This window comes from Limulus polyphemus, unplaced genomic scaffold (assembly GCF_000517525.1).
Source record: "Limulus polyphemus unplaced genomic scaffold, Limulus_polyphemus-2.1.2 Scaffold291, whole genome shotgun sequence".
Taxonomy (NCBI): Eukaryota; Metazoa; Arthropoda; class Merostomata; order Xiphosura; family Limulidae; genus Limulus; species Limulus polyphemus.
The window spans coordinates 126874-140039 of NW_013665901.1; the positions used below are offsets into that span (position 1 = coordinate 126874).

The window sequence follows — 13166 nt, forward strand, 5'->3', positions numbered from 1 at the left end:
AGGACGTGTTACCAGCGTCATGTGACTTCCGCTGTCGTAACAGTATTCATCAAACATCCTGTTTAACATGACGTTTAGGGACAACAAGGGACCTATTGGTCCATCTCGGCTGTCCCATCCTCTAAACTAAACTAAAACTATTAAATAAATAAATTAAAACAATTTTATAGCCACCTCTTACCATTCTTATAGTTATCAAGCTTTCTCTTAAAGTCACTTAAATTTACTGCCTTCACAACATTCAGCCCCCCAGTGGCACAGCAGTATGTCTGCGGACTTACAACGCTAGAATCCGGGTTTCGATACCCGTGATGAGCATAGCACATATAGCCTATTGTGTAGCTTTGTGCTTAATTACAAACAAACAAATCACAACATTCTAAAGCAACCCATTCCAGAAGCCAACCACCATGTTAGAAAAAATACTGTCTTAGCTGAAGATGAATCCTACCTTGCTAAAATTTATACTTGTGTTCCCTAGTCCTACCATTCTCGCCATTAAGTAGGAAAAAATATTATGCATCAACTCTATCGATTCCCTTTACAGTCTTAAACACATCAATCAGATCCCTTCTAACTCTTAACCTCTCCTCATATGACAACCCATCCATATCAGGCACCATTTTAGTAGCCATCCTCTGAACCTTTCCATTAGTGGACCCTATCCATTTATACCGAGGGAAAATATTGTAAATTTAAATATTACACTATACAAGTGTCAGAAACGGAAATTAGATATGTCGGTGAACTATTATATTTACTTATGACTTATTCATTAAATATAGTCAACAGAAAATAAAACCATAAAATGCGTTAGAAAACTCGTGATTGACAATCTATGATTTCCACGAAAATAAATAAATCAATAAAAAATGTCTAATAACTTGAGCAGGCTTACATTATTACGCCAATATTCATGTACAAATACAGTATTTTACTGAAAAGTTTGGATTAAATCAGACATCAGCGTCATTAAAATACGTCTATTGGCGGTGGCAGTGGGCGGAAACTTTCATGAAAGCGGAAAGACACGTGAAAGCGGAAACAAAACAGTATCTACGTTGAAGTGAAAGAACAACGGGGTGGATTAGGTAAGTACATTCAACTTACAGAACTGAATTTGAATACTGACTTTTAAAAGATTTAGTATGGTATGGATGTTAAGAATTATGTAAGAAAATAATTATAATTCTTTGTATATGTGTGTGTTAGAATTAATATAACTTATAGGCTTGCATGGCTAACTTTCTCAGTTTCTTTGAGTTTGACTCGTGAGGCACATTCTGCTGAGGCTCTCGTTAATATTATGAGTACGAAATGACTAAGTGAATGAATGACGTCACGTTTCACAGATCCTTCGAGAAATGAAAAGGAAATTCAACTTTAGTAGCTTGTAAATTTTTAAAGAATTGGTAAAGTTCACAATTCAAAAGTTGTGTTGTAAATTATCTAGTTTTATATACAAGGTCATTTGATTTATTAATATCAACTGTTGTACAGTAAAATCTCGTTTAATTGAGATCAACTCAGTAACTGTATGCTCTGAGACTGAGAGAAAATGGGCAAGCTGGGACAGATTCTTAATTAATAAGTATATGGCATTCATATGTTTCTTTATTGGGAAACTCTGACATTTAAACCAACTTGTTAGGAAAGATGAAGTTGGCCATCAAGATAATTGTTTTACACTTCTGATTATCATATTTAAACAACAAAACACAGTTATGTAGAAATAATTTAACTATGAAAAAATTATGTATAAATAGCAATAATTCACTTGGAATAACTAAATATATTTTTTTATTCTTGGGTTTGGATAAACTACTGATATTAGCATTGACTTAAATAGTAATTACTATTTTTTTAATTAAAATATTAATAACTTTAAATTTGGTTTTTATTGAGTCAGGCAAGTTTTGACTCATAGAAAATGACTCGTTTTTATATTTTGTATTTTTTTAAAATGATCTTCCTAACATTTTCCTTAGTTTGTTTTAGCACTATACTTTTTCAGGAAATTTGCATTCACTTATAAGAGTATTTATGTTTTTTTGAGAATACTTACAGAACTTTGTGTGGATGTTTATGATTAAAAAAATTTAAAGCTTTTTCAGTTGTTCAGAGAACAAATAATTTTTCTCTATTAAATGCTTTTCTTCTTAAATAATTGCATGCTGTATTTTAATTTTTACAAGCAATTATAATTCATATTTAGAATTTCATTTTCAGCTGAACATTTTTTTACATTAGTTTTGATAATTCCTTTTCCTGTCATGTGTTTCTAATGCTTTGTCATTGTTATACTTTGAATAAGCCAGACTTGAAAGATTTTTTGGTAATTTTGAATCTTTTGTGCTGGTAGTGAGACACTTATGTATATTACTGAATAACGTAGTTAGAGGCAAGTTTTTTATTTATTTTTTAATAAACATTCACAAAGAACTGTTTGATTACAAAACAAAGAAAAACATACAGAACCATGAAAGAAATAAGATAATGATAGATAAATATTGCAAATAAACAAGATATACTATGGAGATAATGACAAAACAAAAGAACTTGTTATGAAGACAGTGCATTCTTTTCAACATAGACAGGTTAGAGAGAAAGACTGGAGAGAGAGAGAGAAAATTGAGAAGAAATGTGTATTTTTTCTTTCTGTTGGCCTGAGATAAATTTACAATTTTTACAGGAAGTGAAGTGCAATCCATCAGAGCATTTGATGTTTTCACCAAACTGGTTAAACTTGGAAAAAAACTCTTTGAACTGCATATATATTATATGTTTGGGTAGCAGATATGAACTGGAAAAATTAGGATTGTATTTAAATATACACTATTCTCAACAATTAACACATTTTTTATATACATGTTAAATGTTGTTTTGAGTTAATTATGAGAAGTTGACATCAGTATGTGATAAAACTGTTCATAATTAATTACCTGAAAACAAATTCAAATACATTCAGAATTAACATATATATATATATTTAACGTTTCAATGATGTAACACATTGTTTTTATCATTTATAATCCACCCAAAAATGCTTGAATGATAAATAAAAGCCAAAATTCTTTTTATTTCAAACAGTATGTGATATCTCATAAACATAGCACAATAAGCAACTTGGCATTGTTAACATTGTATCATTTTATTAATGTGGTGTAAAGTTGAATATACATTCAGCTTAGGTCCTTATTTAGCACGTCACATTTTGTTTAGTGTAGCTTTGTTATCATCACAGAGTTACACTGGACAAAATGTGGAGAGAACAATAGATGCACGATTTTATGGTAACCTTTATAGACTACAATCTGCAAATATGTTCTTATAAATTTATTGTCCTAAAATAACCTAAGTGAATGAGATGTAGGTTTCACATATCTGAATTTATTGATCTTGTGGTACACACAAAAAATTTAGAATGTGTGAGGATTATTCGTATATATATATGAATGTATGTATGTATGTATGTGTTAAATAATAGCATTTATGTTTTCTCCCACAGAGGATGTAGTAAAAGTTTAATCACACTAGATCAGTGTTATGTTAAAGATATGTATCTTTCAGCTTACAAAGACAATAAAAACAGCCACTTGCAACTACAGGAATTTTAATACTATACTTATATTTTATGCTGATCTTAATACATTCTTTTTGTATAAATTTACTGTGTGTAAAATTACATTTTGTGGTAATATAGTCAAAATCTGTTATTAAAGGACAAAAAATACCCATGAGTGGAGAAAATGTAAAGGGTGACAAGCCACAGTGTGTGTGTTTGGTATAAATTTTAAAATTATTTTAAGTTATAGTCACTTTGTGACAATGGGCAATTGTGAAAATTTTATCCAGATGGTTTAAATACTTCACCTGTAATGGATAATCTAAACTTCATACGTATTTGAAGGAAGTTTTTCAAAATTTTGATTTACCCAGACTTTTAGGAGAGTATGACTTCATAATATTACAAGTGTCAATACAATTTTTTTGAAAAATTATTATTTTATGTAAGCTTGTTAGTGTACTAAATTTCGGTGAGATAGGAGAAGGTTAAGCTGGTGGCATTGGTTTTAGTAATATAGAATGATTTTATTATCAGCCACTCATACTCAAAATTAATATTAACCCATTAACTGCAGCAGGAGCAGCTCAGTTGTCATTTTCTGACTCTAAGATAAAACTGAGTTGCTATCAATCATAATAAAACAGTAATTTTCATCATTCCCATAGAGTTATATTTATATATGTATGACTGACGGATATTTCTGTCATTTGCAGCTGAGCCATAGAACTTCAATGACGGAAATATCCATCATCCACAGTTAATGGGTTAATTCAAAATTTCAGAATAGTCTGCTAATTTTTTTTTTCCCATTAGTGTAAATTGAAATGTGTTTCCTGCTTGAATTAATCCAATAATTATATTGGGCCCAAAAAATTATGGTGAAAACACATTAGATATTAGTTGCTGACTTTGCTGGGACAATTTGCTATTCTTTGTGAAATATTGGATTTACTAGTAAAAAAAAATCATTGGCTAATTGTATAAATTAAGATGTAGAACTTAAAATAAACAGATTGTATAATGGGATGAGTTGTTACCATGAGTAAAGGATATTATATGCCAGAATGTGAGTTATTTTCAAACATATTTGACTATTCAAATTACATATGTATACCAAAAGCTGTTTTCAAACATTTTTAATACTTAAATATAAACACCCACAGCAAAAAAAGTGTCTTCAAACATTTTTTCAAATAATTTTGATATAAAGATCAACTGTATTTTTTTAAGTAGACTTTTTCACTTCTGATATGTTTTATTTTCTTGATTCTTTCTCAATTTATTTACAGAACTACAAAAAATAAACTCTTAAAAGATAAAAAAAGCTAGAATGCACAGATTTAAACCTTCCAAGTACAAGAATGCTACACCCAAAGTTCCAAAGAGGGGGGAGGTAAGCAAAAGTATATTTTATAATGGTTGTACTTAGTATTTTTCAGTTAAATATTATATTTTTCTTGTGTACTGTTTTCATAGATTAAGAAAATCTCTAAGGCCAATATTCATTATATATTTATTGTTAGTTAATATAAGAGAAATACATATTCTAGGAATATGACTTAATATAAGAAACTTTCTGTTGCTAATCTGAATAAGTCATTAGTTTGCTTTCTTTCTGTGCATATAAAGGGTTGGGTTCTTGATCTGACTGTTGGTTCACCACAATCTTTTGGCAACCACATCAAATCCAGTGCTGCATTTATGGCATTTAATATTGATTCAGGAGGTAAGATGGAGTATCACTGTTTTCTGTTCTAATAGAATGATTATATTGAGGTAATGGAATCTGATATTGAATCCATACTTTAGGATGGGAGTTGCAATTACTTGATATTTTCACTCATGTCTGTGAAACTATTTTTGTAAGTATCCATGGCTGTTTATTTGAGCAATACTATACATACGGTGTTATTCATATATCTATATTTTACGTTCAGGTAGGTTAAAAAATAAAATTTTTCCTTAAGAGTTTCATTGTAAAGTTTTAATCTGTCTTTGAAAATGTTCTGATTCCTATCAGAGAAATAAAATATATTTAATTGAATGCAATTTTCCTTTCATATCAAAGCCACTTTATTGACAATAAAATGGTTGTACTTTCGTTATATTGAATACTTTTATGTGATGGAACAAATTTAAATAATTTTTATTTGATGGAATATTGTTTTTGGAAGTGTTTGGTTTTTATGTGTACTTGTACACATAATACACAAAATAACAGCTAATGATAAAACTGCAGGTGCAGTTTCTTCCTCCTGTAACTTTGGTTAGAGGAAAAATGAAATGTAGTAATGGAGAGTATCCCAAAGTTGAAATGTAAAACAAAGTTAACCCTTGATTTAACCTCTGTGAAATCCAAGTTCCTATTTACTCTGCAAGAATTATTTTGTTGAATTCTGCAGGACACCTATCTCTTCACAGATTCATATTGAACATGTTGGTAAGGGTTGCCCCTAGAGGTTTTTTATCACCACACCATTTATCTATAAAGTTTGACAGTGAGGATAAATTATTTTCTCTAAAAGCTAGTTTAAGTAGCTGTTGTCAGTTGTAGTCAATGTCTAAGTCATTATCATTAGAAGATAGTTACTTCAAATAGGATGTTTAGGATATTTGAGAAAAGTAATTTGATGTTAAAAGTCAAAACTAGATTTATGTAATGATCAGATTTAAAGAACTGGGACATTTCATAAGCAAAAGAAAATGGGTCTTTTTAACTACTAACCAGTTTTTTTACAACAAAATAATTCATACTTTAAATACAAACCTACACTCCACTATTCCATGAAGCAAGGGGCTGGAAATATTAGATTATAAACAAAAAAGATTTAGTGGCTAGTTGTTTTGCCCAAAAGCTAAAAACAATTATTTTTTTTTGTTCAATGGCCAATGAAGTCTGAACCAGTGGATATCTGTTTTTTTTGTCAGGTGCCCCAAGTGCATGAATGAAGCACTAATAGCATTTAGATAAAAAATAATTATATCTAATATTTGATAACTGAATAAAATATGATAAGCAACATGATTTTGTAAATATTTTGTACAGCAGTAAAAATAATCAAGACCCTTCTTTTGCAACAAATTATAAGTGAATTGTAACAAAATAATTTTGGGGAAAATTTTAAACATTGTTAATGTTGCTATTTTTACATATTGGAGGAGGTAACCTGAGTATTTCTCAAAACTTCAAAAACAGTTTTGGTATAGGATTTCTTTTTAGTTGTCATAGTGAAGTTAAAGATTTTTCAAAAGTTTATCCCTTCTTACAAGAACAATATTTTTTTGACCAATGTTTGGATACATTTTACACTTTGTTTATCTTCTCTTTAGCTAACTTTTTTCCTTTATCCAAATTCCTACCTTGCCTTCATGCAACTTCATCTAACTGAGGTTGAATTCATTAATAATTTTAATTTATAACACCTTATAATAAGCATTATAGAAGCATCTTAATCCTAAAACAAATCACTTATTGGTGCATAAGATTGTTACATTTTAAGAAAGATATTTTATCTCTTGTGCAACCTAGTTGAATGTCATATAGAGGAAATGTCATTACTATGTCACATGATGCAATGATTGTGCAATTCACACAAAGTAAATACCTTAGTCTTTCTTGGATACTAGTATGAACATACTTTGGTTCACCTCACTATAGAATTTCATTTGTTGCACAACATTATTTTATGAGAAGTACAAATAACATTGTTTATTTCAGCTTCAAGAAAATAACATATTATTAACTTGATTTGAATGCATTCACTCAAATTTGTACAAAGTGTTTAAATGTTTTACTTTTGTTGAAAGTTTTATATGTTATTACCATTTCTTTTAACATCAAGGACATCAAAAGTTCTTACATTTGTATTAAATACCAAATTTGGATGAACTTGAAATTACATACTTTTTTATTTTATTTTGTTAGAAGTGATCATTCATCAGAAATTATTTCATTACTGTTTACAAATTTTGTTTTTGTGTCTAAAGGAGGAAGTGGCTTGGGGGTGTTACCTTTAAATGATCATGGTCGAATGAGAGGAAGTCTTCCAACTTTACATGCTCATGCAGGTGATGTAGTTTTTTGTTTTATTTTTACTGTTAAAACACTAATGTGTAACTTTCTTTTATTTTGAAAATACAGTTTGCCAAGTAGTGTGGTAATTGCATTTGTGATGCTTTCTCACTAGGAAATTGCACTGATATAGTAAATATCTCCTTGTGTTATTGTTCATTTGATATAAACATGCTCTGTTACAGTCAAAGGTAAATATATTATTGTGTTTATATTCGGTGAATATATGGGTAAACTGATACAGTGAAAGATAAATATTTAATTATGTTACTGCCCATTGGATATATGTATGCACTGATACAGTCAAAGGTAAATATATTATTGTGTTTATATTCAGTGAATATATGTGTGAACTGATACAGTGAAAGATAAATATTTAATTATGTTACTGCCCATTGGATATATGTATGCACTGATACAGTCAAAAGGTAAATATTGTATTGTTTACTATTCATTGGATACAAGTCTGTACATGTACACTCAAAAGTAAATATTATATCAATGAACACTAGAATTAAGTAAGCATTGTATGTAAAAATGGTTGTTCAGTAGTAAAGACATACTAAGTGGATAGAAAATTTTTATTGTTAAACCCAAATTATTGATGTTTCCACATTAAGACCATAAATTTTAACTTAAACCTTTTTATTTACTATATGTAATTGTTTCATCAATGTCCAATAAAATTTATGTTTATCAGTGTCAATACTGTCAATGGCTATTAGGAATATAGCTGTGCTAGGCCCACAGAACATCATTTGGTTCTGATGTACATATAAAAAAGGCACATAGTGGAAGCAGCCCATTCTGCATTATTACTATTTGATTGGTGGCAGGTTTTGTGTTTTTATCAAAGAAAAAACTATAAATTAAAGAGTTAATTTAAAGATTTTGTGCTATTCAGGATCGATGTTTCATATATTATATCTTTGGTCACAAAGTTTTTGTTTAAAACTAAAAACAAGCCTCAATATTCTTATAGGGCTTGTAACAGATTTTGATTTCTCACCATTTGATGATGCTATTCTTGCCACAGCATCTGAAGACTGCCATGTAAGTATATGTACACATTTTTCTAGTGTTTCTTTTCAATGATTAAAATTCTTAGAAGCTTCTGTGATTATCTGTGTCTACCTTAAAGATAATATATTAGTGAGCATGTTTTTTTTTCTGTAGTTTTTTATATTTTTCATATTACCAGAACTTATATTACAACATAGCCCATTTATTCAGTTGACCAACTTGAAAGCCTATGTCACAGTGTATGTGTAAGTACAATTTAACTACTAAACTATGTCTTTTTAAAATTAAATACAATTACCAACAGTGAAGAAGCTACAGTACTTTCACAGTATCAGCAACTGCATTTAAATTAAGAAAAATTCCATCATCAATAAACAACATTATGGTAGTGCTTGCATTCTGCCTTGAGGGCAAATTGCACCATTGATTGGAAAACACTATAGAAAATTCATATTAATCATTGTTCCACAGGTCAAAAGAAAATAAATACTTTGGGGGTGAAATTTATACAGTAAAATAGTTTGATTTTGAGTTGATTTTCAGCACATTCTAAACAAAATCATTAGTTCATTAGTTTTGTGAATTTCCTGAATTTTTTCTGAGTATAATACAGCCTTTTATCAGTTTCTCATGATCTTTACATGAATATCTGCTGAGCTGAAAGCCACATCGACTTAAACAGTTGAAAAGAATAAAATATAAAGGCTTTTTAAACATTTTTAGTTCACTTGCTAATGACTTCACGAAGATGAAATACAGGCAATCACACTACACTATGGCAATAAGGTTAAAAAAACAACAATTCAAGTTGTTATATTCAAGTTACAGGGTCATGTGTGACTTTGTTCAAAGGTATTATGCTTAGCTTGGTGATATATTGCTAGAAGAATTGTTTGGGAACAACAACTGCTACAATTACAGTCCAGGTTTTTAAAAGCTTGTCATTATATACTTCATTTGAATTATGATGTTATAGTATGATAGGAAATATTTTTCATGGAACAAGATGAGGTAGGTGTAATTAAGTTATTTTACTCAACTGTATAAAGTTAGGTCTTGGTTACATAAATCTGATTGGCTTAAGTAACTGATTGAATGGGCAAAGAAAGTTACCAAAAACAAATGTTAAAAGAAATTATATAAATTAATATAAAATAGGTTGAAATCCTATTACATATGCTAAATGAAATCTTCTGATTAGCTATTTAAAAAGTAATCTTGCTTATAAGTTTGGTATACAAAAAAAAATTTTTTTTTATTATACACCAGTAAACAGTGAAACTACGTATGATGTTCTTTGAAACAAAACAAAGATAAAATTTATAGTTTTATAAAATAAAATCTTAATAGGAAAGTTTAAAGTAAAGTAGAATGAAATTAAAATCTACAACAAATATAAAGACTTTAATTATTTCTTAAATAGAAAAACAAATCGTAGTGAAAGCTTTTCAAAGTTTGAATGCTGCAAATCCATATAAATATCACATATAAAAATAAGATTTTATTTGCAGAAGCTACATAATCTTTCTAAGTTTTATTTTTCAAGTGTCAAAGTATTCTGTACAGTAGTTGCCTTTGAAATGCAGTAAGACAAACAACACTTCAGGTGCATCAGTGTAATTGACTTGAGTCTTAGAGGTTAATAATGGAACTTCTTAAATGAATAGATATTGAGGTTTTATAAAAAAACAAACATAAGACACAGTGACAGTTACACCACAATAATAATGGAGGTGACTACTGTATTTAACTATGTATTATGTACTTAAAAATTAATATTTGTGATCAAGTTAATGAAAGTTGTATTACTGTTTTTGGTAACCCAAACAGGACCAAAGTTCTTGAGTATTTTTTACACCATGAACTTGGGTGCGGATTCTATACCCATGCCAGCATCTAATTTGTAATTGTTTTTGTGGTAGTCAAATAAATCATTTTTTATTGATGATGATGATGAATTTTTAAGTGTAGCTTCATTCCACCCTATAGTTTAATAGTTTTAACAATTTGTTAAAATTTGGTTGTAATTATGCTTTCTTTAGTTTATTTTTTGTTACTGAATGTAATGCTTGCTGATCTGTGCATAAGAGTTGAGCTATGGGATATTTTATATAAAGTGCTCCATATTTAGAAGCACTACTGTAGATATAGTAGTAGTAATTCATGCTGTTTATTCTTTTACGTTCCTATAAGGTAAAGGTTTGGAGAATCCCCTGTGATGGGCTATCTACCTCAGTACCTTGTAATCCTGAAATAATGTTGGACCCATTTGACCATCGTGTTGAAGTTGTTCTCTTTCATCCTACAGTTGACTGCCTTCTGACAATGTCAGTTGATAAAACAGTCAGAATTTGGGATATCAGCAAGAATACAGAAATCTATGGTTAGTGTTATTTTGATTTTCAGTTTAATAACTAAGTACTCTAATACATATTCATAACAAACCATTAAAGTAAATGACCTGTGATCACCAGAAGAAATGTATATTCTTTAATTTTTTGTACTGAAAATTAAGTGTCAGTATAATAGCCACTAGAATAAAGAAGGTATGATTTTTTTGATATCAAAAATTCCTGGTGAAGTGTAAAATGAACTGTTTACTTAAATAGCCAACACAGATCATGACAACTTGGTTCAGAGTCTACACTGGAAGGGAGATGGAAGTTTGTTGGTAAGCTCGGCAAGAGACAAGAAACTTCGAATTTTGGATCCTAGAACTAAAGTAGTCACCCAAGTGAGTGATTAGTAGATTCTGACTTCATATTTCATGTTCTTGTGTGTGTGTGTATTTTTATAAATAATTTAATCACAAATAGTTAAATGATTAGTTTTCTTAGTCTAGGATATTAAAACTCTAACTATCACATTATACTTGTTAAATAGAGGAACTGTTTTATAATCAATAGGATGTACAAAACAAAAACAGTGAATAAATGTTTAATAAAAGCAGTTACACTAGCATAACATGTACATTAATCATCTAGGTTTAAATATTCTGATGTACTAAATATTATAGAAGATGTGTGTGTAAATGTACATTATTATTATTTTTTTTTGCACGTATAGTGAATTTTAAACTAATGCTATTTTATAATTAGTTATTTTGCTGGACAATATTCTTCCATTCAAACCTCATGATGAAAATTGGTCTCCTATTTTACACATACAGTCAAGTTGTGATTCTAATTTTGTTGAATGTGTGAAAATATTTTTACTTGATTAGGAATATTTTAATGATATATATATATCAATGATTTTACTCCTCTTAGGAAACCAAAAGTCACTCCAACAACAGGGATTCAAGGGTTTTGTGGCTTGGAAATAGTGACCAAGTACTATCTACAGGTTTTGGTAGTGTAAGTATAAATATATAATTGTTTTTAATGAACATAAATTTGTGTTTGATACAAGTTGTTTAGATATGTATTTCTGGAAAGTCAAGTATACTTATTTTTATCTTGTTTTCTTTTAACATGTACCTCCCTCACACTAAATTATAACACTTCAACAAAATGCAAAATATTCATTGTATACATCATTTTTAAACATTTGTTTCATTATCTAACTATTTTTAATTAATGCAATTTTTTTTTTTTTGTAAATTGGATTTTATCTTAGAAAATTAAAATAAAAAGAGAGTGATAGTGGAATTAGTCATTAAGTTATTTGCTGATTCGATTAAATAATTTTACTCCAAGAGTGTTTGAAGTGATAAACCTTTATGCTTTACTAACTGATTCTCTAGAATTAAATTATACTTAAAAATTTTTATTTAATTTGTGAAATTCGTTTTACAGGCTCGAGAACGAGAAGTAATGCTGCGAGATGTAAGAAATTTTAGTAACCCGGTTGCATCATACTCTGGGGAATCTTCACTAGGGTAAAATTTTTAAGGTGGTTGTTACTAGATGGTTATTATGTTGTTTTATAAGTTGCTTTTCTCTAAATGCTCAGAATTTCAGGAAGCATTATCTAAGGTTTATCAGCAGTTTTAAATCAAATGGATAATTTCATTTACAGTATAAATATTTTGATTTTTATTGCCTAATACTGCCACCAATGTAACTCGCCTGTATACGTTTTATTTAGATTTTTTAAATACTAATTAAACACCTTATTGCTAATACAATATTATTGTTTTGTTTCCAGTGTCCTCATCCCACTTTTTGACCCAGATACAAACATGCTTTTCTTGACTGCTAAGGTAAGTTTTGCCGAGTTTACTTATATAGTGCATAATATGCCAATTTCTAAAATATCACTTGTTATTTAAAACATGCACTTAGATGTGTCAGGTACTGTAAGGAGGATGACTATAATTGTAGTACTTCTGTAATTAAATATGATTTCAGTTGACTCTGTGTGTTGTAGTTTATTTCTGCAGGAATGTGATAAAAGGGTATTTCAAGGCAACATGTGGAAGTTCACAGAGATGAATTCCTAATACTCAGAAAAATAAATGGGGTATATTTTAAATTTGGAGTTTATTGGATTATTATGTTG

General features: G+C 29.1%; 1 protein-coding gene across 1 annotated transcript in view; it reads left to right on the top strand.

Annotated features, from left to right (window-relative positions):
- The first annotated feature begins 1047 nt into the window (after positions 1-1047).
- The window catches only part of LOC106457089 (coronin-7-like), a 45141-nt gene continuing 33022 nt past the window's right edge, over positions 1048-13166 (top strand). Inside the window, exons 1-10 of the mRNA XM_013916473.2 lie at positions 1048-1091; positions 4858-4961; positions 5198-5294; positions 7556-7636; positions 8623-8693; positions 10857-11046; positions 11273-11397; positions 11933-12019; positions 12461-12543; positions 12813-12867. Coding sequence (XP_013771927.1) covers positions 4899-4961; positions 5198-5294; positions 7556-7636; positions 8623-8693; positions 10857-11046; positions 11273-11397; positions 11933-12019; positions 12461-12543; positions 12813-12867 — 852 coding nt within the window. The 5' untranslated portion in view covers positions 1048-1091; positions 4858-4898. The remainder of the gene's footprint in view (positions 1092-4857; positions 4962-5197; positions 5295-7555; positions 7637-8622; positions 8694-10856; positions 11047-11272; positions 11398-11932; positions 12020-12460; positions 12544-12812; positions 12868-13166) is intronic.